Below are 24,923 nucleotides of genomic sequence, written 5' to 3' on the forward strand. Positions count from 1 at the left end.
AAATAACTGTAAAAATATGCGTCCCAGTTGTCACAATCATGTTTTAAAATGCATAACATAAAGTACAACATAATGAACAGCATATACAGTAGCCTTTGATTGTATATCTGCATTGTCTTAATCTTTCATTTACACTTCAGCGATGTGTGTGTGTTCCTCCATTGCCAGGAAGTGGCCAGGGAGTGACTGCAGACACGTTCATAAGGTGGACAGGTATATCCAGATCCAAGGCCCATTTGTGTGGTCACATGGTATGAATGAGAACAATTACAGGACAGCCCAGGGCAGGTCAGAGACCCCATCTGGATAGAAATGCTTATCCTGTTTAGGTAGAGCTCACAGAACGAATGGTTACAGCCTGGATGTCAATTCATATTGTCACCTCAGTAAGATTATTTTCTGAGGGAAGACACAGTCAAGTCACAGGTGTGCAATAATCATTTATTTAATTCCATTTGGTTATATTCCTAAAACATGTAATATTAATCTTCAGTTGACTTACAGGAAGGAAACAGATAATACCCAATTTATCTCACTGCTCCTCGCTAACTGGTGTGGTCAGTCTAGTCAGCCACTTCTTCCTCCTCCGGTACTTCTCCTTTTTCTATTTTTCTCCTTTGTTCAGTTTGTCTCATACCAGAACATACCATGAGCTCCATACATGATGAGACCATGCTTTACCATGGCCCATGCCTACAGTCATGAGGTGGACACAAGAATCCACAGGTCCATGGTCTGTTTGGAAAAGTTAATTACTGATTTTGTCATTGTTTTTTTAAACTTTCTGCAATGAAACTTTCCTTCCTATCCTGGGCAATGAGCTTGACTTCTTAGAACAGGCTGTTGTGTAAAAATACGGGTGTTCGTGTGGGTGTGTGTACGCAGCGTACCGGAAGCCTCCGTCAGACCCTGAGGTCTTCCTCCCTCCTCAACACCTCTTTCCACTTCTGCCTTCAAGCAAGCTGACTGTCTCTCCCCTCCTTCAAAAGCCTACTCTCAACAGCACCTACTGGCAGGCTACTCCTTTCTTCGCTTCCTCTCCAAAACCTCTGCCTTCCTCTCTCCTGTCTAACCACTCTCTCCTTGACCTTTTACATCAGCTGTTTACTTCTCTATTCAGCCCACCACAATCGTTCTCCTGTCACTAACTCACCAAACTCTCTGTCCAAAATTTCTCTCTGTGGCTTCCGGCGCTGTAGACATATCTATTCTCCTAAACTGATCTCTGGCACTGTTGTTTCCAGGTTCTCCTCCTACTTCACCTAGCAGGTAGCATGTCAAGATATTCCCCTCAGCCTGTATCGACAGGTGTACTCCAAGGACGTGTCCTCGGCTGTTCTCTCTCCACACCTGCTTTCTCTGGTCCCCCTCATGCAGGGCTCCTCACACAATGATACAATTAGTAGGTTAAAGCACAATTATCATGGTTTCCAATGTGATTGTTTTCTTATGTTCTTGTGTGCTGGAATCAGTGTATCAGTATCAGATGTTTCTGTTCTATTCTGTCATATCAATTTTGGAAGCTGTGATAGTTGTCCTTTAAGGTACAGTAATAGTTAAAATAAAGTATACTATAAACTAAGTTGAGGTATATACAAAATGATTTGTGAATCATCTGTGTAGTTTCAATCTTTGGAAAAGATTAACATAATTTTTTTTAACTTGAACTCGTCCTTCAAATCATGGTACCCCTCTGTTGCTGAAAAGTTGAAGCAACATTGTGGTTGCCAGACTGATTAGTCTGTTTGGCCTTGTTTGTTGCAGATTCTTCCTTATTTCAAGTTTGACTAAAATTGCTTTTCTAAGCTGTATTTTACTGTAATAACTTGTGACGACACAACTATGACCAACACATTTCAGAAAGTAAGTTACCTCACTGTATTTCAAAACTCATTATTGCCCGTCTTTCACAACTAAACAGCAACTGATGGTGTTTTGTCAGGGCTGGAAATTAACAGGGTTGGGCATCGCAGACACCATCACACTGCCCAGGGCCAGTGACCGAGCTTAGCCTTTACAAACGCTATGACACACAAAATAACACCTAGCCTAGGTAAGGGAACATCTCCTTATTTCCCAATGTGCCAGTAGTAGTGTCTGTTTTCTGATTTAATTTTAAAAAACTATTGTGCTAGTGTGTTCTTGTTAAGACACAAATAAAGGCATCATCATCATCAAGGGTAAACATAGTTTTTATGCAGTACCTAAGTTCTGGATTAGCAAATGTCAGGCTGGACCTGGGATGGGAAATCACAAATATAAACTAGACACAGCCTGCCGTGCAATTACATTAATTTGAATGTAAATGTAACAAATTATGAAAATGCAACTAAAAGCTGCAGGGAACAGCTTCCAAGCTAGTTAATGTATTCCTTCACTACGAGCAAAGATTTGAATTGGTAGATAGGGCAACATTATCAAAGTACAATTGCAATCTTAGTAGCTTCTGATGGCCATATTATTTTAATGCAGCAATATCATTTGAGAATGATAAACCAGTGGAAAAATGGTAAACAAACATGTCATACAAGTAACAATAGTAGCAAGCTTGCTAACTAAATGCCATAATTCGGCTAAACCAACTAAATTACAATTAGGCCTATGCTGATGAAGCTGTAGTGTTGTTTGTCATAATTCATACAATTTGTGTCCCCCTAGCATACATTTCAAAATTCCAAATTGGGATCCAAACTCCAAATCCACAAACAACTCTGAGTAGTTCTGGTGGCCCTAAAAACAAATCAAATGTCCATGTCCTTGAAAAAATAAACATACAAAATGAATGCAATATATTTTGTCTGTTCTGTGCAATGATTGACAACTTACAATGTTCCTAATGTCCCGTTGTAGTAAAATTAAGACTCATTAATGCTAACAGAAAAACTGTTCAGTGAAAATCAGAGAATGAACACACAGTGGTTGCTACAGGACTGTTGCAGTGCGCCCTCAATATATTCTTTCTGTCTTGATTTGTTTTTTTTTAATAAACAAACTTCATATACCCCCCTTCCTCTTCATCTTGTGTTACACTGTCACATCTATTCAGCATGTAAAGCCAAAGAAATGCATCATAAAGTAAATATAATATTATCTACCACCAAAAAACAACAACAACAACACAGTAGAAACGGGTCTGCGATTATTACAGCATTTTGGAATGCGTTCCATGTCTCAAAGAGAAGTAGATTTACATTAGCAATTGTCCTTATTTCCACTTTTATGGCAAGTTAATTATGTTGTTTTTGCATTATACTGAATAGGCTTATTTGATTTGATGTCGTGGGACATGTTAAGTTGTGAATACAGTTCAGTTCAAGTACAGTTAACCCTTTCCAGACAGCCCATGTAAATGTCGTTCGAATTCATACCACAACAAAATTATTAATCACACAGTGACAAGTAGGCTAATTTATTTCAAATTACCATAAAGTCCAGTATATCCTGGTGGAAGTGCTTGTCTTGCTCCTCCGAGTACGCTCCCATGTTCTACTTGAATTGATCAAGATGACCATCAAGGATATGGACTTTGAGGGACATCCTACAGCCCATTGTGCCATAGTTCTTCACCAGAGTCTCAACCAGCTCCACATAGTTTTCGACCTTGTGATTGCCCAGGAAGCCCCAAACCACTGCAACAAAGCTGTTCCAAGCCGCTTTCTCTTGATCTTCTTGGGGAATTCATTGTACTCCAGGATCTTCTTTATCTGTGGTCTGACGAAGACACTGGCTTTGACCTTTGCCTCAGACAGCTTAGGGAAGAAGTCTTGAAGGTTCTTGATGGCTGCCGACTCCTTATCTAGAGCTCTGACAAATTTGATGTGCAGTGGTGGCATCAGCATCTTCCGGGGGTCCACCAGTGGCTCGCACTTGACGTTGTTCCTCCCCACAGAGAACTCGGTCCGCTGTGGCCAGTCCCGCCTGTGGTAGTGCGCCTTGGTGTCCCTGCTGTCCCAAAGGCAAAGATAGCAGTGAAACTTGGTAAAACCGCCTTGGAGACCCATCAGGAATGCCACCATTTTGAAGTCTCTTATGACCTCCCAGCGTACTCATCATACTTCAAGGCCTCCAGCAAAGTCTTGATGCTGTTGTAATCCTCTTTGAGGTGCACTGGGTGAGCGTTACCATTGTTACCATTATGGAGTAGCACGGCTTTGAGGCTCCTGGATGAGCTGTCAATGAAGAGGCGCCACTCATTCTGGTTACAGGTGATTCCGATTGCCTCGAACAGACTGATCACATTGTGGCAGAAGCAGAGCCCATCTTGACGGGTGAAGAAGCTGAAAAAAGGTTGGTGACACTTCCTCTGATCTGCGACCTGCACACTTTCAACCAACAAGTTCCACTGCTTGAGCCTAGATGTCAAAAGCTCGGCATTGGACTTGGTGAGACCAAGATCTCTAATCAAGTCGTTGGGGTCTTTTTGGTTGGGGTAGTATGGGTTTCTCTCCTCAGCTCCACCTCTGAAATTGTCATCTGGATCTACAATGTCTTCCTTGCACTCTGACTTGCTGCTCTCTTCTAAAGACGGCTGCTCTCTCTCTAGAGGAGTGGGTACGGGGAGCTCATGGCAGTGTGGCACTGGGGCGATGGATGAAGGAAGGTCCGGATACGTGATTTGCAGGTGCATTTTTGCCAGTCCGACGTTTGGAATGGTCCACCATGCAGAAGTAGTAGTTGCTTGAGTGGTCAGTGGGTTCCCACAATTTCTTGGGATAGCAAACTTCATGGCTCTCTTTTCCCCTCTGTACCATCATACAAAAATACATTTATTTCACGCATGACTAATGTGTAAGGTTCTCGCAAACATTTTTCATATATGATATATTTTTTCAATAACATTGAAAATTGTAAAACATTTTAAAATTAAAAACTTTTACAATTTTTTTTTTTAACACATTTTATAACATAAAATTCCGAGCAACAATTGTCCATCTTACCTTCCAGAGTTTTTTTGCTGCGCACGCAGGTGAAATGAGGTGCCCAGTGTTTGTCTTGATCCCCGACAGGCATGCTGAAATATGCCTTGTAGGCCTCACACATCTTAGCAGATGCTTCCACGGAGTACTTTTTCGCTCTTGTCTTGATAAATTGGCTGCAGACATAGCAAAATGTGTCTGCCGGATGCTTGCAGCCTCTTGATGCCATCTCAGAAAAATGCAGATATGTATCCACTTAGGCAGCTGGAACTAAACTGAACTGGTGGGCTTAAGGCCCTTGTATTTATACTACTATTTATATTGCTGGAAAGTTCTAGAAAGTTCTAGAAGTTACTCCAAGTTTACTCAGCACTGAATCTAACTGGAATGTTCTGGAAAATAGGTACATTTCAAAATATCACTGTCCTGGTCACAAAAGCAAAGTTCCATGTCTCATTAATTTGTATAACCCAAAATAATTTAAATATACTTCTACTAATATTCAAATCAATAGCGATGAGTAAATGTACAAGGTTTTTATTTTTCTTGGAACTTAGTTGGGGTTTCAAGGGTGGCAGCTGCCACCCCATGCCATAAATGTAAACCTAATCAACAAAGACAGGAACTGGGTGCGTTCTCGAAGCATTAGGATTTCTGCAGTTCTGCACATAGCCCTGTCGAAAACAAATGTGTGCCAATCTGATTAAGCCATGGACCAAGGAAACTACATGGAGAGATCTCTCTTCATCTGTTAATCACAATTTGTGTCTCCTGTCCCCCTAGCTATCAAACATGACACAGTAAAGCTGTGCAAAGATGTTGGGATGGTTTGGATGCTATAACCAACACAGATCAAGTCCTACAAGAGTTAAACAACTGCAAGTCTGTGTCGTTGGTGCTATCAAATGTAAAAGCCATATTTTCGTCCATTTGTTCTGTTCTTGCCATTGTGTTCTTGGTCGTCAGGCAATCACTAATTGTGCCCCTCCACTCTGGGCTGCAGTCTCAGTCATTGAAGATGATGTTTGTGTGGGTTATTGCTTCTGCAAAGCAGAACTTGGATGCAAGTTGGATGCACTGCTGACCAAAACTGTGAAAGAGAAATGGTGATATGTGTATATGTATATATATATATATATGTGTGTGTGTGTGTGTGTGTGATATGCGTGTGTATATATATCTCAGGAAGCCAAATGTTTGGCAGATGCTCGCTGAGCACAGATCTTGATGTGGTGTGGTTTCTCTTCTCTCCCTCCCATCCACATGCTATCAGATATAAGATCTGCTTACATCTAATTTAACTTATCTGTTAGTACAAGATTATTGGTTTTATTATATAACATTCTAGATAGTTTTATGAAAAAGTAAAGTTTTGTGCGAAACTAGCTGTATAAGTAAAATAAACTTAACTTCCCCTTCCCTTACAATAAAATGTGCTAATGCTACAATGTCAGCACTTTCCACTTAAATTCTAGACTTTGTCTTGTTTATATATTCATTTATGCATTTATGCACGCCCTTCTGACTCATTCACACCCAAAACTGAAACAAATGCGTGTGTCAGTGTGTAGCGGCAAATAATTTGCAATGCAAATACTTGTAGTAAACTAACAATTTAACATTGTAACTAGTCAGAGTTTGCAACATCATATAAGGAGCAGAGAGAAAGTGTGAAAGGGTACAGTATGCACTGTCTGGCCCAGGCAACTTTTACGACAGCCCATTTTTAAAGCAGTTCATATTATGTGCAACCTGCTGTTGTTTAGCTGATGCAGGATGTGGTGTAAGATCTAGACTCCCTGGTAGTAGGGCATGAACAGACACCAGGTCTTCATTCTACTAATAAAAACTGCTCTTGATATATATATACATGTATACAATTCAGGGAAAGGAACACTGTCAGTATGTGGTAACTTGCGTGTGATAAGATTTTAGAAACTGCGACTAAAGTAAGTACAAATCTTTGCTCACTTTCAAGTTACAGAATGAATTTGCAAGATTGATTGTGTTTGGGTTTTCTTCCAGGAAATTGCAATTTTCCTTCCTGTGTTCTCATACAGTCGTGTTTTTTTTTTTTTTTCGATTTGTGGAGAAGACACACGGGGTGGATAATCAAAGAGGACTATCTGCATCCTTTGACAAGCTACTGTACCAAATAATACAAATCTTGCTGAAATGTTTGCAGCATTGAACTTCAAGACTTTATCTGGTTGAGGACTTCACTCTGTTTGGCTACTGTAGCTTGGGATTTTGATTGTTGGCTGTTTTGCTACATTCAAAGGGATTTGTTTGTTCCTTTTTATTTCTATGCCATTGTTCTCCATTCTGTTGTCTCCAGATTGCACAGTAAGTATAAAAACAAACATGTTAATGGCTGGCAAATGTGAAATTCGGCAAACAATTGCTGATGAAATGTAAGAAAACAGAGTCCCTGTTTATGTTTATTGATTTGCTTGCTTTTTGACTTAAATGCTAAAATGTGAAATGTGTCTCCATTTGAAATGTAGGCTAATTTGAAAATAATGGGCCTCATATGTTCATTAATGTGAATTGTACTTTAAATCAATATCAGGATGGTGAACCAAAGGGAGATTGCCTATTGCTCACCAGACTCAAAGGAACCCCCCCCCCCCACACATTAACTCAACAATAATATTACTCCACACAATTACATTTACATTACATGTCTCAATAATTAGTTTCCATTGACACAAATAATGTTGTTATTTTTTACATTTTCTGTCTAATTTACCTCTTGTTGATGAAGCCTCCAGGTTCCATTTTATGCAGATGAACATTGTTGTGAGAACCCAAGATAAGGCAATTATCATAATTGCAATTATACACATAGCATGTTATTATTAATAATAATAATAATTGTTGCCATCCTATTTCAGCAGAAATTTAACCGACAAAAAATGAAGTAAAAAATAAAATATAAATTTCCCTGACTGGTTTCATGATATGTTTTAAGACTTTGGGTTATATTCATTTAACCTTTCCAGTCAAGCTAATTGCAGTGATATCTGAAGTTAACAGAAGGGAATGAAATACTTTATTTGTTATTTGTTCCAGCTGTTATTGTTTGTGTCAGCGGTGATAAACTTAACATGATATTAACGTTTTGAGACTGTATGGCATTTCATGTATTTAAAATAAATATGTACAGGCTCATATGACACCCCTAAGGAAGCTATAACAGTATAATTACAGGAAATACTTAATCCTCAATTTTCACTGTGATGTTTTTTTTAGTTTAAAGATTAAATGGATCTGGCAATCCTATGCAGGACCCCGCATATTGTTCCAAACTAAATTATAATGAAAACAGCAGACACTAAAATACACAGTGTCAGTTACTTTGATTAATGTGTTTTACCAAAATCCTGCATTCAAAAGCAAATGTGAACTAAACCCTATGTGAGAATACAATGGGAATTAGAGGTGAATTGAAAGTTATGATCCTGATCATTTGATTTTTCGTCTCTCTAATTTAATGTGCATATATTAAAAACTTTGATTGACTATCAGAAATCAGAGAATCATATGCATTATACAGAATTAATGCAACAAAAGGACTTATAACCATGAACCGCTGGTGTTGAAGCCTTGGGCAATGAACCTTACCCAGATTCCTTACGTCAAAACAAAACAAAAAAGCATGAATGGGTACAAATGTATGTTGTTTTGGAGAGATGTGTCAGTCTTTCAAATCAATCAATAATGACAATAAAATGACTGAAAAGGGGTAATATTTTAGCAAATACTCTTTACAAATTGCATGGAAGGTACTTTAGTTATTAATTACCATTGTTCTGCTTATGTGTCTCAACATTTAGAGTCTTCAGGGATGTGAGCAAAGAAAGGTCATGCAGCCATGAACTTGTAGCTTAAAAAAAGTCCCCCACATGGTCGACTGAGTTGTAATTGCCCATAAGCAGACCACAGCAGTGACAGAGGAGCTTTTCTGAATGATGGGATTATTTGAATGGATCTGCTGAATGGCTGCTATTCATAATATAAGAACCATGATCACGTCACCATGTGGTTTTCCTGGAACAAACGTTTCCACACTATTTGGCCTCTGAGGTGTCTTTCAGTTGATGTTTAGAAACACAGAACTTGCCTAGTAGATCCTTTATTAGCAGAAGACTAAAAACAGGCAAAGAAAACAGACCACGTATATCAGGACCTTCCTTTCATGACCACACTTGCACCCGATTCTCATAATCCACAAGATGGGGGTGACAAATATGAACTGTTCCTTCAACTTGACCAGTGACCAGTTGGGACTCATGTCCATCTACAGTGTCACCTTTGTACTGGCGCTGCCTGCTAACCTGCTCTCGCTGTGGGGGCTCTACCAACTCCTACGCGCTGGCAACACCATGCCCATCTTCATCCTCAACCTGCTGGTGTCCGATCTTCTGCAGATCCTCACCCTGCCGCTGTGGATCATCTACCTGAAGAAGAACCACATGTGGACGTATGGGGACACCATCTGTGACTTTGTCGGGTACCTCTTCTACATCAACCTATACGCGAGCATCGTCTTCCTCTGCCTGATCGCGCTGGACCGCTACCTCGCCATCGTCCACCCGCTGAGGAGCAGGAGATTCCGGACCGTCAAGTTGGCTCTGGTCGTCAGCCTGGGGGTGTGGGTGGTGATCTTCCTCTTCTGCCTGAGCGGACTCTATCCCTCCGTGTACGATCCCAATCAAAGACATTGTCTGGAGCAGTATCCTGTCAGCAGCAGGTACGCCAAGTTTAAGATCGGCACCATTGTGATGGGATTCCTGCTGCCCTGCATTATTCTGGGGTGCGTAAAAACAGTTTTCTGTTCCTTTTTTATTATTTTGTTTCATTATTTTGTTTCATATATTTAAAGATGAATGTGTTTTAAGTAAAAGTGTGCTTTAAGTTAAAGTATATACAGTGTAGCGTTTGGGGGTCCTTCTGGAAATGCTGGGAATTGCCATCGCTTGCAGTTCTCGAATGCCCGGGTTATTTGGAGACACAGTCTTATTCAGCTGACTTATATTGGCTGCTTATACTCAATAACACCCCAGCAGCCCCTGCAGAAAACAATACTTATCTGCTTTAGAATCTTTCTCTAACATACTTAATGCTCTGTAGGCATGCGTCAGAATGGACAATGTCCGTTAGATTGACAGTTTTGGCACTTACAAAGGTGAGAGAAAGGAAAAATGTATTACCCCCAACAAATACATCATCATCATCATCATCATCATCATCATCATCATAATAATAATAATAATAATAATAATAATAATAATAATAATAATAATAATAATAATACACTCAATGTTACAATGAGATCATCTATTTTTTTATTTTGTATGCATATACATTCACTAAAACTGTTTATTATTACTACAGGGTCACAAAAAATGAAATAAAACCAAACAAAAAATCTGTATTGAACAGCAATGCCAACGGTACATTCATATCTGGGTGTTTAAATACAGTATTTTATTTTCAAAGTAAGGAGTAGAAACAAAATCCAAAACCACAATGAGGTGTCTGTTCTCTCCCACAACACAAGTCAGTGTTCGGTTGTTTCAAGTTTGCTTAAATGTTCCTTAAATGTTTTCAAACACTGAAACCAATATAACTTACCAGATGAAGGCTGATAACTAACTGTGCGTTGTGCTCTTTCTCAGTTTGAGGATGTGTCACAACGTCATGGAAAGCGAGAAAACACAGCTGAAAATTTTAGAAAGCCCCAAATGTATCTTCCCTGCACCAACTTGAGTCATTAAGTTCAGTGGTGCTTTAGCATTATCTTACCCAGAAATAATAATATTGTGAATTTTCCCTCGAAAGGTACAATCACCGAAACTCAGCATTGTGTAAACAGAATATTTAAATTTGAAAAAGGTCACAAAAATGAATCAATTTAGCTTTTTTCTAATTATTGTAAAGTTCTTATTATTAAAAAAAAAAATTGGGCTAATATGGAATAATGGAGATTTGTCACTCATTTCATACCAAGATTTAAAAAATGGGGGATTGATTGTTCATTCAATTTTCAGTAAAAAAATAAAAATAAGGATACAATACATGAACCTTAATACACTCATCTCTTCTGATGGTGAGGGAGTTTGATTCAAGGAGCGTCTAATGATGAATGATTTGTTTCCCCCCAATAGGTACACATCAGCGAGAATCCACACTGCGCTGCGTTCCTCGCCATCTGTGAGCCGGGGAGAGAGAAAGAAAATTGTTGGGATCCTCTGCATCATTACAGTCATCTTCATTGTGGTCTTTGGTCCATACCACTTGGTGGGGTCCTACAAGTTTATATACTACTTCATAACCATAGACAGATGTGCCTTAGAAAAAAAACTCTTCTTAACCTACCGCCTGTGCTATGGACTCACGAGCCTCAACAATCTCTTAGACCCCCTGTTTTACATCTTCATTTGCAATGATATTAGGAAGCAACTTAAGAAGTCCTTGCCTTGCATCAGATCGTACCTTAATTCGGTCAATGACAGTGAGATCCATATTAGAAACTTTGAAAATATTACACCGTAAACAAGATCAGCTACATATATATTGCTAATCCTCTCATTAATATATATGTTTGTGCTTCATGTAATCATGTATTTCCTGGAAGTCATTAGATGTTCTGTAAGTACTGAGTATTGTTGAGATGTTATGAGGTTCAAATAGAAGAAGACATTATATATGGATATGGATGGCTGAAAATGTGTGTTATTTGTGTGTTATCAGGGTTTCAGTTAATAAAACCTTTGTTGAGTTATTACATTTAATTTAGATTGCATAACACTGCTTTTGAATCACATACAGCATCTACAGGAACAACAGCCTTTGTTTAAATGCATCGATGTATTGAATACTCTGTGACATTGTGTTATTCCTTGTTTTGGTGGAACTGAAGGGGCTACAGTGACACCTGTAGGATAATACATGAATTATTATTTCTTTTCTGTACATCTACCACATAGTATCTTATACATGACGGGTGGAAAATATGCAGCTGAGTGACACAGTAGGGATTAGAGGCCTTTTGGATGCAGTGGGCCGATTAAAAACAACATACCTTTAAAAGTATGTGGCGTTCAACTAGTAGATTGTGTTTTTCTTCAGCTGTGATTTGTAACCTGCATTTCTGTCCTTCAGCACCAAGACATGAGTTATTTTCTGTGTGGATTACTTCTTCCCCTATATAATAATAATAATAATAATAATAATAATAATAATAATAATAATAATAATAATAATAAAGTGCTGCTTTATTCATGACTTGACAATAACAACCATGCACGGACAATGGATTTTAAGTCACAAATACAGTTGCCATGATAATAATCATAAATATATAATTTTATTCATAATTATTGAGCTTTTTAGTGTATACATGTTTTGTTCACCATGGGGAAATGTACAAATGTGTTAAACCACCTAAAACACCTTTTTCTTGTTTTACTTCCTATATACTTTCTTATCTGAAATTAAGAAATGTTTATAACTGCTTTTGTGGCATCGCATCTGTAGGGAGAGCAGACTTACTATTTATTTAAATTAGATTTGTATTTATTTTATTTCTGCTGCGATTAAACATCTTTTAAAAAATATATACTTAGGCCATATGTTACATCCACAGCTCAACCATCCCCAGGTTCGCCACCAGAGGTCGCTATTACCAAAGCATCCTCTGTGTCTTTCCCTGGATCTCCTGGTACCTAATTATTCTATTATTGTCCCTGCTTAACTGAATCATCGCCACACCTGTCTCATATTCTCCTGCTCATCAACACTAGTATGTATTCCCCGTTGTTCCCACCAACCAATGTGAAGTCTAGTTTGCCATTCCAGCACCTCTACTGAGTGTTCCAGACCTATCTTGTTATTGACCTTTGCCCATTTGTGACCAATGTCTCTTGCATTTCCCTCTTTGCCTTGTTCACATAATCAACTGACCTCCTGCCTGTTTCCTTGCCGGCCAACGACCCATTGTTTGTCTGAATCACACCATACTTTCAAAGGATGAATTACATTGCATTTCATTAGGACATACATTTGCTGTGTGATTACAGAAAGTGATGATATAATTCTGGCGCAAAATGGTCATTGACTGTTTTTGCATTCCTTCCAGTTAAGTGTTTATGTTTCATGTGTTCATATACTTATACTTAAGTTGTAACGCACCTACTTATGTATACAATTTTCCAATAAAATAATGAGTTTACACATTTAAGTACTTTTAAAAATGTTTTTTATTTTTAATACAAAAATATCTATGAAGTAAACATAAAATGCCATTTCTGTTACAATTGCCCTTAAATTATATTTATACATGTGCTCTTCCAAACATATGTGAGTGTGTCAATAAAGATAAGTGAAGAAGAACATCTATGTCAAATTATACATTCATGAAAAAGCACACAATACGGATATAGTTGCAATGTAATTTTAATGAATTTTTGTGAAACCTCAATTATTTACATATTAATTTTAAACCCTATTTCAGCAGGAGTATTCTAATGAGATGAACATCTTGTCCGCACTTAGCTTTTACACTCCAGGATGTTAGACGTCATTTATTGTATTCACTTGTGTAAATTGGAATTTGTAAAATGTATTATGCTTTGAATTGCACTGTATTATGTACATCTGAATTTGTAATGTTTTATGCCTTGGACTGAACTGTATTTTTGCACTTTGTATTATACTTTGTGCTTATATTCTGTAAGTTGCCCTGGATAAGGGCATCTGCCAAGCAATAAATACTCATAATAATAATATACATGAATACAAGGGTGCAAGGATTTGCATTTGAAATAAAATAGTGCAGTATAGTTTAGACTAATGTGTTTCAAAGGCAGGTCCTATCCATTGAAGAGTTTCACATCTCCTGCCTTTTCTACTAATCTGGCAAATAACTGTTAGTCTGTTGAGCCGAATATGGTAAGATTCAGGATTCAGTTCAGAGAGAGAAAATTAAAAAAATGTTATATGAAGTTTAAACTGGAAGTCACTTGCCTGCAATGATTGTTTGGGGGAAGAAAGATAGCACGCTAATAGACAGACTTCTTCTTTACCTCCTTCACTTTTACCTGTTCACTCTGTACAGGTGACATTCATTAATAAACAAAGTACATTCAGAAATTGAACGTCTGCAGGCTCCCTGTTCCTTTGTGTCTTAAAGCAGACAGATGGAGCATATTCTTATTTGTTTGATATTGTTTTATTTATTTAGTGAGAATCAAACTGCTGGTATAAAGGTTGTTTGACACCATGGGCTGTATTTATGAACATTTTCTACCTACTTCAGCTTACTGCACTTCTCATGTTATCATTAAAATGTGCTGGACTTGAGGTTAGTTTAACATAAATATATGTAGCATAGTTAAGCACAGATTTTAATTCTGCCAAAATATGGACATTATGTGATAAAATTATCACTGTAAATTTACCAAAATCCAAAACACTCAACATGACTGATGAAATATATTTTAATCAATATCTTTCCACATTCTCTGGTGTATTGTATACAACATTATGCCTAAAGCCATTTAACCAATACAGATAGTTAAGCAGTCCAGGACTAGATCTTACTAATGATGCTATTTTGTGCGCTTTATGTCTTACAGAATATTTCCTTGTCATTTGAGAGAGCAGTAACATGTATTGCCATCAGGGAGCAGTGCATTACTATAAAGCAATGAGGGATTTCAAATTTCAAAAGCACATGACTAAACTATTGACTGAAAAAATTCTAAAAAACATGCACAATACTTCCCTAATCACTATTTATAAGGTTTATTATTATTATTATTATTATTATTATTATTATTATTATTATTTATTTATTTATTTATTTATTTATTGGCAGATGCCCTTATCCAGGGCGAATAAAAAACTTGTTTCTGCTTTACAATATGGAAAGTCTATTGATGTGGTGTGCTATACATATATATATTAAACACACAGGTTTCTATTGCAACAACCATGGTGCACAGCATTATTCATAATCATTAAAAATGCAGCTTTCATTACCTCCTGGGCACCATGCCAGATTACACTTCTCGGTAAACAGGGCCGGCGAATGATCTTTATCCATGTGCACCTTGATGTTCATGTTCCTGCCTCATCAGCACACGCACTGAGGTTAACCTGAATGCGGGGGGATGGGCTATGCTTGCGATGCATACATGTGAGATTGAGCATCGTGTGGTTGTAAGCGAGGCTCGATTTCCAACACACAATCCAGTCATGCTCTGAGAGACGCTGTTTATTTTCAAGCACAAAGATGGAGATGTTGCAGTTCATGGGCATCATGTTTCTTATCTCAGAGAAACAGATGAAGGTGTATTACCTTCTATAAGGAAAACGTTTCATGCAGTTGATTGAACTGATAGAGGGGAAAGATGAGTAGCTGCATAAGCAAAATGCATACAATGTATGAAGTAAAATAAAAATAATAACAACAGTACAATCCAAAAGTGGAAAATCTCAGAAAAGACTAACCTGTGCAATTCTGTCTCGAGGTGCATTTTTCATTACTTAAAAAAGTATTTTATTCTCCCTGTACAAAAACATATATTATATTGGCCACTGATCAACTTTAGATTTACACAAATCAAGAGGACAACTCAATTGAAGAGTTAAATTTGCCGTACAGTAATGACTTCATAGCATATTACTGCACACTAATTGATTTGTTCTTACTGCAAACAATAGTCACTAGACTTGGAAGATCCCGCCCCGTCACCGGGAAGCCATCAGAAAACGGCCGGGTTCTCCTCCTCCTTCTCAGTGCTGCCCAACTTCTCACGATGCCCGCGGAGTTTCTGCCCGCGGCTCAGCAGCTCGCTGGTGCTGACGGAGGAGCGCGTTGTGCTGCGCCGGTGGCTGAAGTCCATGTCCTCCATCAGCACGCTCTCCATCACCACGCTGAGGGACTGGCGGATCTTGGCCATGAAGTCGGGGCAGCTGAAGACGTACAGGAAGGGGTTGAGCACGCTGTTGATGAAGGCCAGGCTGCTGACCAGAGGGAGGGCCCTGGCGACAACCAATCGCAGGCTATGGTGATAGTGGGAGGCGGCCTCCAGTAGGCTGAAGATGTGATATGGGATCCAGCACACGATAAACGTGATGATCACTGCTAATACAAGCCGGAAAAATCGATAGGTACGCCTCCGGCCCCGTCTGGTGATGCTGGAGCTGACAGCCATGTAGCTGCCTATGATTATAATCAGGGGTAATAGGAAGGATATGATAAACTTGCTGACAGCCAGGATGTCTTGCCTTACCCCACACAGCTGGTCAATTTCGTCGTCGGGGGACCGGTACTGCACGTAGTTGTAGTAGCACATGATCCTCCCGTCCTTCCTCACGATAGTGTCCCGGAAGATGTAATACGGAATGGTGTTGATAATGGCCAGCACCCAAATCCCAGCGCACACCTGAGTGGCCAAGCGCACGTCCCTGTGATTCTGGGACCACACGGGGAGAATGACCACCAGGCAGCGATCAAGGCTGATTACGCTCAGCAGGAAGCCGCTCACAAACATGTTGAGGAAGAACATGGATGAGTGGATCTTGCAGAAGGTGGTGCCCAAGGTCCAGGTGTGGCCCATCGCCAGGAAGTGGGTGAAGAACGGCAGGGAGACGGTGGCCAGCAGGTCGGAAGCGGCCAAATTGAGGATCCAGACACTGATGACGGTCCGGCGGACGCGGAACCCGATGACCCACAGGATCAGAATGTTCTCCAGGATCCCGAAAACGGACAAGATGCCATGCAGGCAGACCGTTGTGTAGTTAATGCTACTGTCAGAGTTGTTGGAATTCACTGAATGGTTGATCATTTGCTGAATGAGAGGACAGAAGAGATTGTTTTCTGCCATCTTTCTTTGGGATCCGTGGCTTGTCGTTCCACCTTCAGATCCCTGGTGAAAAATTTTAAAATAAAGTATATTACGAAAATGCATGAATATGTCACATAGACAGTGGCTACACCACCTTGAACCTTTCTCCATATTTTATCATGTCAATGCCTCAGTTTTGTTTCCCACATAGCTACACAGTATACTCCACACAAAAAGTCTCCACCTCATTGTTATTACTTGGTGGGAGCACCTTTGGCAGCAGTTACAGCCGTGAGTCTGTTGGGATGGTATCTGCAAACTTTACAGACTTAGATTTGGCAATATTTTACAATTCTTTCGAAAACTTTTCAAGCTCTGTCAAGTTCCTTGGGGAGCGCTGAGGGATAGCAATCTACAAGATATGCCACAGATTTTCCATTGGATTTAGGTTGAGGCTCTGACTGTGCCACTAAAGGACATTTAACTCTTTGTTTTGTTCCTTAACCACTCTAGTGTAGCTTTACCTGTGTGATTCAGGTTGTTGTTATGCAGAAAGGTGAACTTCTGGGCCAGTTTCAGTATTCTTGCAGATGCAGCAATCCTTTTCCTCAAGGACTTTTCTATACTATGCTTCTTTTAATCCTGACAAGTGCCCCAACTGTTGTGCAAAACTCTGCATTTAGGCCAAACTGTTCAATTTTAGCTTCGTCAGACTAAAACTTCTTGTCATGTAGCTACAGTATCTCCTGAGTGCCATTTTGCATACTTCAAATGAGATCTGCTTCTTTCAACAACTTTGTCTGCATGTTTGTCTGGATTTGTAAAGGAAAGCAAAAACCACGTCTTTCCGATGTGTTTACGCCATCAGAAATGTTGATGTGTAGGATCTCTTTAGCTGATGAGACGAGAACATCACAGTGCACACTGACCAAACTAGCTGATACATTTTACTGTTCATATCTTGTGACAGGGCGTGACTGCCTGAGACATAATAATAAACAAAACATTTTAGCTTTGGGAGATGTGTTTTGTGATATTTAAATATTTGGTGGTGTGAGAAGTAAACCCACCCAGACTGCAAGTCTGTTACAAAGTCTGATTCATATTAAGATTATCCTCTGACATTTCCTTCTGGTTGAGTTTTTGCAGAAGGTCCTTTTGAAGTTTGTTTCTAAATGTTTGCAATGACACTACTGAACTGAACTACTGAGTGCTTAATTTATTGAAACAAGATAAATCACACACAATAAAGCAATCAAAGTGTATATTTTCTGGCCGCCTTGAGACATTTGGCCTGTATGCTTCATCACCAGTAAAGAACTGAAGATAAAGAGAATGACAAAGCTAAGAGTTATTGTCCACAGTAAATAATAACACTGCTAATACATTTTGCATGTCTTGAGGTTTTTCTGGCAGTCAGTACAAGTTTGAAAATTTGATATCCTGTTTTTGAAATATAGAAAATTGAGCTGCTGTCTTATCTCTTGTCATTTTCCACATCCTCGAAAGCTACATTTTTACGCTTCCTATTAGATACTGACATTTTGATTATTCACCCAGATTAAAAAGAATAATTACATGCGTTGCTGCAAATTGCAAATCTGCAGATTGAAACTCAAAAGTATTATAACTCAAGATGTAGAGTGATACCTGTGCACCTCCACATTATATTTTAGTACACACTTGCTTCATGCTTTTAATAAGTCACTCATGGATTTTAATGTTTTTCGATTCAATATTTGTTTTTTTAATAAAAGTTACCACTAATAGAAAAAAATGTGTTCTGTGGAATTCTGAACATGAGACAAATCCATTCCAGGAATAAATGCTTTGTCTGATTAGAGGACTATTCTTGAGTTATATTGGTTTGATGCTGTTCCTTAAATATTAAACAGAAATAAAAGACCATTAAAGCAGCAGTAGTAGGCCAAAAGCACCGATAAGGTAGCGTGGCATATAAATCTGCCAAAAACAAACACAACAATTCTGAAGAAGTCCTAGATTAGATAAACCCTAACAGATTAATGAACCATGTGATCTCACTGGTAGGAATAATGCACTTAAATGTCTTAAACCTTTATTCTGTACACTGTATTAGATGTTTTTTATAGTGGTGTTGGTATAATGTTTATATGTGTAACATTATATGGTAGCAATTGCTAAAGCTTGTGAAAGTAAGTCATCTTTGATAAAGGCACTGACTATGGAAGTTTCTAATTTTCATTTTTTATGTATTCACAACCACATGAGTTTTTAAACTTCACAGTTGGATGTCTGATACTGTCACACTGAAGTGAAAGTGTTGTCGGGCACCGAGGACAGCTTTCAACACACTCTACCTCCACGAATACAACGATCAGCGATGGAAATAAAATAAAAACATTTACAAGTGGTGAGAGCTGCTTTGTCTTCAAAGCTGTGTGGGTTAGACATTGATTTAGAATAAGAAAGAAAGAGAAATGCAGTAACAGGGTCAGAATCTGAATATGAACTCCAAGTACTGTAAAGTCTCCAAACCATGATCCACAGTTCAGTTGTATAGGGCACCCTAAAATAAGTAATGACTCAACACAAGGTCATTAGTAATGATAAATTAAGTTGAAGGGAACTCAGGTCCTTGAGGGTTAAAGGGTATTTAGATCATGCTGTTCTTTAATCACCATAGCTCTAATTGATTGAATTCACCGAAATATGTTTAATTGATTGTAGATTAGTATCATCAAAGGGATATAATTCCTTTGAGGAAGCACCAATCAGATAAACACCTGCAGGAAGAAAAGGCCACATTTCCCAAATGTCACACATTCTCTTGATGTCCCAGCATTTAAAAATATCCCAGGTATTCAACTGGGTTCACATTTGTGATCGGCCCACGGCCTACCAGGAATGTCAAGATGTATGTAAATATGAGTCAGATTTAGATCAAAAGTGTGAATACGGTTCCACATTGTAACCAAATGCACAATTCCAGAATCATTCCGATACACATTATTTAATAGAGAACGGCAAATTGAACAAATGATGATTTAATCTTGCTTCGCACCAAAATCGAAATAAAACTGGGCTGGAAGTATAGAACACAATCTCTACACAACTGATAGCCTGCAGGTAAAAGGAAAATGTACAAATTGTGTAAACGAATAAAGGTAAACAAATATGACTAAATCCAAACTCCAAAACATATACACTCCACCCCCGCAATCCTATTACTCAACCTGCAGGTATGTTGACTCAGGCAAGTGTCATGTATTTGAAGTGTCGAGCCAAAATGGCACCCAAACATCTTTATTCTTCACGGAAAAAAGTATCACTGAGGCAAGGTTGAGACTATAGCCTACTATCCTAAATACATTTTAACTCACATATTGGATATTTTGCCTGTGAATTTGCATATACATTTGTTTCAGATAGTGAAAGAGATACTCAAATCCTGAAATGATGGAACCATGCAAACGCAACACAACAATCACTTATGTTTTCCTATAAGGCATTAGAGTTACCACTGAGATTTCTATTTATTGTTTCCATATGTGTTATCCAAAATAATTTAATTTCTATCGGTGTCTTCTGGTTTGCATTTCTTGGTTAAACTCTGAGGTATTTACTATAGATTTTAAATACATGTTTTCAAACACATATGATATTGATATGCGCCACACATTCACTCTGGGTTAATGTCTTTGTAGAGAGACCATGACACAGCGATCTATGTGGTCAGACCCTCCACCAGATTCAAATCTCCGGCACTGCTCCAAGTTCCTGGTACTCACTGCCCCAAGAGAGTAACAAACTGTGACAAAACTGATTCTCTGCCTGTGGTAAACTCCCCCTTGCTTCTGTTGAACTGATGCTACCCCATTCAAACAGTGCTTCTCTGGTACAGCTCCAAGTTCCTGGTTCGCATCGCCCTAATAGAGTAACAACCGCGGTGGCACAGAACTGGTTCTCTAAAATCGATCGAAATCCCCTTTGCTGCTGTTGAACTGATGCTACCCCACTCAGAGTTAGGCCAATTTAACCACAGTACGTCATATAAGGCTGCATGAAACAATTAGCACCATTAGTGCCGAGCATTGGTGATGTAATCTATGTTACAGATTATGCATATCATGAAAACAAGAGCCAGAGCAAAATCTTATGTATTGTGCATGTGAAGTGAGGCTTTTAGTCTTTTACAGCTCTTTGAATTAATGTTTTTTTAATTGTGCCATTAAAATACAAAACAAGCAATGATCACACATGAGCGAAATCAGATGTGGCATGTTATGAAAGAATAATCAGGAATCATTTTGTGTATAATCTATGAGTATTCATCTGGTATCTAAGGAACAGGTTTGCATACCATACCTGTCCAATTCAAGTTACATGCTTTATATTATTTAACTTCTATAATAGGATACATTATAACCTTTGTAGGCAATTTGAAGATTAATAAAGCTTACTTATATCGTCCAAAATTTGCAGACAATATTAGTAAACTTGCACCAAACCTGTTTTACATGGTAGCAGAAAACATCAAACCAGATCCAGAAATGAACTTAATATGGGGATTATTGAGCTACGTGACAAGTAGTTATAAACGGAAGTGAAAATGTTTCTGAAATATGTATCAAACAAAACTGAGCGATAGGAAGATGGTGAAATGATGAAGAGGAAACTGCCCTTTGCATCTCAAAAGAAAAGGACTTACCCAACTTGTACTGCCTTTACTGAAGGCTTCATACAATTTTAAATACTTCTGTTGACTCAGGATCCCCAGATGCCCTAATATCATTGTATTATTTTGTACGAATTTAAATGTTTTCTGACTATAAATATGCATTTGTGATTTCAGATGCTGACTAGGCTTGGTCTGCATGACAAGATCAACTGCATCACAGGAAGTGACCTGGTGACCTCAAACACTGGCAGCTATAGGAAAATATTAATTCTCATTCATAATTATCATTATTATTCAAATTCAAAAAAATATTTGAACAATCATATTGAAATCTAACACCATTGTTGCTTCTGGACTTGAGGTCACAAGTTGACACTTCTAAACAGCCGAAATGACAGGCCCATGTTTACATCTATCAAACTATTTCCCTCCAGAACGTATATCTTTGACAAATAAATCATCTTTCACAAATAAGAAATATATGTTTTAATATTTTATTGATATATGCACCCTTAAAAGGTCAAAGTGAAATGGGTATTTTAAATTAAATAAAAACTTACCAACCAGTACTCATTCTGATAATTTTTTACATTATTCTTGTTTACAAACGGAACATCCCCACTGATCTACAGACAATAAACAATAACATTAGTTTGTGTCGCCATCTAATATTGTTGCGACTGGAAACAAGTCAAGCCAAGTAATAACCTGTACGCCACTTCCCACAGCGCCTACAGCAGCGGATTACTGAAAAGCGCATAAGATTTTATTAATTAGGTGTTCTGATTTTAGGATTTTACCCGATTTCTACACTCCACAGGCTATTTTGATGCTTTTGCAGTTAGCGAATTCATGCTTGCACACGTCAGTAAATATACACATGCACACGTCAATGATTCAAATGCAGACCAGACACCTGTAACTATAACCTGAATTAAACTTGTTAATAAAGCAATACAACTTGTGCTTTTCCTTTATAAATACCTAACACAAGACTGGTAGACCACTTTTTTGCATCTAGACTCCAACTTCAACAATCACTTGTTTCAGCAGGAACAGTATAGCTTGAGGAATGCAGTTTCCACCATGACTTCAAAACATTTGACCATTTATGGTACTGCATTTTGTAATACCGGTTTTGCCGTTTGGCAGAAGATTTCACAAACGTCATCTGGACACAAAACGTTCATAGATTATGGTTAGGGTCTGCAAAGCTGCCTGACCTGAGTCCATATGTGGTTTGTTTCAAAGAAGCATTGAAATATGTCTCACAGCAAAATCCCAGGGAAGCCATCAGCCAGCTATGGACCAGCAATGGATTAAGATGAAAATGGTGATGGTGATGGTGATGTGTTTCGTGTGTATGTGTGTGAAAAATATAACGTGATGCAGTTATAAGACACAATTCTAACAGAAAATTACAGAAGTCATCTTGTACAATTCTGTGTCTTAGATAAAGCTATATTTGTTGATGTGACCAATCTCCTAATCTGCAGCTTCTTCCTTAGCAACAGGCGTCAAATCTCTCCCCTTCCCCTTTCCTACCAGACATTGGTTCTCTGCTGCCTAGATGACTGCAGCTCTCTCTCCTTCTGCGATTCCTTCTCTGCAGTCTATCTCCTGGATTCCTCTCTTCTGTGTGTCTCTCATGCACTGCCACCTCTCTACCGGTCCCTGCACTCTTTTTTCCCTCCTACCTCAGATCTCAGATGTCTCCTCATCCTCCCTTTGCCCATCCCATTCTGAAGCCTGCCCTCCTTGTGTACAACGGTGTACCAACAGAGATCATATCGCACAGATCCTAACCCCCCCCCACCCGGTTGCCTCGTTCAAGACTCACCTGTTACGATTGCACCTGTGTCTCCAACTCTCTCACCCCACTAAAACTGTAGGTTTCACTTCCACTACTGTGAACCCCAGCTTTGACCATTGTATCCAAATGACCTGCACTCGTTCTACTTTGTCTGCAGCCCTCTCTCTGTTGCGCTACTTGTATTGTTAGCACACTAAACACTGACTACCCTATGCACTTCCCATTACTTTACTGTATGATTATGAATTGTAGCGCCTTTTACATTTATGTCCTGCCCTTGTTACTCTACTAGGCATATATCAAGGTTCCACTGATTGTGCACTGGAAGTCACTGGATTCAGACATCTAATAGTCTTACAGTCTCTTCTGAAAGCAAAGATGGGTGTGTCCAGGCAATGTAACATGTGCATTTTACATTGTATTCTTCTCATTACAGCCATTTTTTCTTATTCTGCAATACCACACACATCTACAAGAACTGTCCGAAGCGGGAAAGGAACACTTGTGTGTAGAATGGACTAGGATCATAATTAAGATGAGTGACAATGCTTCCCCTTTTTTGCCAACTACTTTGCAAAAAGCTCACAGCACATAGGGTTTCAACAATTTGATAAACCAGGTGCCAAAAGATAGTACTGTGTCATGCATGCAATTTCACACTACAAATAACCTCAAATGAACTGCATTAAAACTTACTCCAGCATGCTCTGGTGTAATATTTAATATTATTTAATATTATTGCTCTGATTTAAGCGCAGTCTGTTCATGTCTTCACAAAAACCTCTGACATATAGGTATTCACACAGGGTAAACAGCATGCCAACTTCCATATATACCAGAGCACTGATGTGCAATGCAAGCTATAACTTAACAAATATCCTTAAGGTAGCTTACTTGTACAGCTGGAGACGGGAAGGTAATGAGGAGAATCAGCCTTCAGAGTTGCAGCAAACATTCCCAGTTTAAAAACTCCATCAGTCTGTATCTTCAGCTGAGGGAAAACAACACACTGTTAAATGAGATGTTTGCTTTAGCACATACAACCCCCCACACACATATAAGTGTCCTTTCCTGTGACATGAACTTTGAAAACCTGTTACTCCAGATGAAAAAAAAAAAAAATCCCATTTGACAGTTTAAAAAAAAAAAGTTTACCATCCTGAGATGATGTAGGAACATTAAAGACACATCCTGTCTATTGTGTGGTCCCTGAGAGCACAGTCTGGAGTGAGAAAACCGTGTTCTTAGACGTGTTCTTAGAAGTCAGACCCACATTCAAGGCAGTCTGGCTTAACTTCCCACCATGCGTGTTGTGAAACCAGCTTGCGGCCGCTCATAGATTACAAGCTAGGCATCCTGTCCAGGCGTCTGCTAGCAGTAGATGGGTTGTTGCCAGATGGGAAAGCGCAACTCCTTCTCCTTCTGCAAACCGAGGAAACATGGATGATCTCGCCTGTGAAGAGCTGAGCTCAATCTAGTCACAGCTGCCACACACAGGAGTGGCCGATCACAGATAAACTGAGCGCTAATCTCAATAGTAACAGCCAGAAGCAAAGTGGATAATTTCCACAAGCACTGCAGGGTTGAGACAGAGAGGTTGCCTAACATGGCAGGTGTCGGGTTGCAACTGATTCGGTATTTATGTTTTACAAGGTGAAAATGGTTATTCATTA

General features: G+C 38.8%; 2 protein-coding genes across 5 annotated transcripts; one reads left to right on the forward strand and one right to left on the reverse strand.

Annotated features, from left to right (window-relative positions):
* The first annotated feature begins 6,657 nt into the window (after nucleotides 1–6,657).
* On the forward strand, nucleotides 6,658–13,709 carry LOC136768541 (G-protein coupled receptor 4). Of its 2 annotated transcripts, none has more exons than XM_066722795.1 (3): nucleotides 6,658–6,865; nucleotides 8,756–9,735; nucleotides 11,090–13,709. In XM_066722795.1, the coding sequence occupies exons 2-3, from the start codon at nucleotides 9,155–9,157 to the stop codon at nucleotides 11,475–11,477; spliced, it is 969 nt and encodes a 322-aa protein (XP_066578892.1). In that variant the 5' UTR covers nucleotides 6,658–6,865; nucleotides 8,756–9,154; the 3' UTR covers nucleotides 11,478–13,709. The 2 variants fall into 2 exon arrangements, with proteins under 2 accessions (XP_066578892.1, XP_066578891.1); XM_066722794.1 differs by lacking the exon at nucleotides 6,658–6,865 and adding an exon at nucleotides 6,886–7,262.
* A 1,477-nt stretch (nucleotides 13,710–15,186) lies between these two features.
* On the reverse strand, nucleotides 15,187–24,801 carry LOC136768538 (prostaglandin D2 receptor 2). 3 transcript variants are annotated; one of them, XM_066722789.1, is made up of 3 exons: nucleotides 24,524–24,801; nucleotides 24,145–24,241; nucleotides 15,187–16,858 (listed from the first exon to the last, which is right to left on the reverse strand). In XM_066722789.1, the coding sequence occupies exon 3, from the start codon at nucleotides 16,814–16,816 to the stop codon at nucleotides 15,692–15,694; it is 1,125 nt and encodes a 374-aa protein (XP_066578886.1). In that variant the 5' UTR covers nucleotides 16,817–16,858; nucleotides 24,145–24,241; nucleotides 24,524–24,801; the 3' UTR covers nucleotides 15,187–15,691. The 3 variants fall into 3 exon arrangements, with proteins under 3 accessions (XP_066578886.1, XP_066578885.1, XP_066578888.1); XM_066722788.1 differs by having other exon boundaries at nucleotides 24,406–24,801; XM_066722791.1 differs by lacking the exons at nucleotides 24,145–24,241; nucleotides 24,524–24,801 and adding an exon at nucleotides 22,983–23,106.
* Nucleotides 24,802–24,923: the final 122 nt, after the last annotated feature.

This window comes from Amia ocellicauda, chromosome 14 (assembly GCF_036373705.1).
Source record: "Amia ocellicauda isolate fAmiCal2 chromosome 14, fAmiCal2.hap1, whole genome shotgun sequence".
Taxonomy (NCBI): Eukaryota; Metazoa; Chordata; class Actinopteri; order Amiiformes; family Amiidae; genus Amia; species Amia ocellicauda.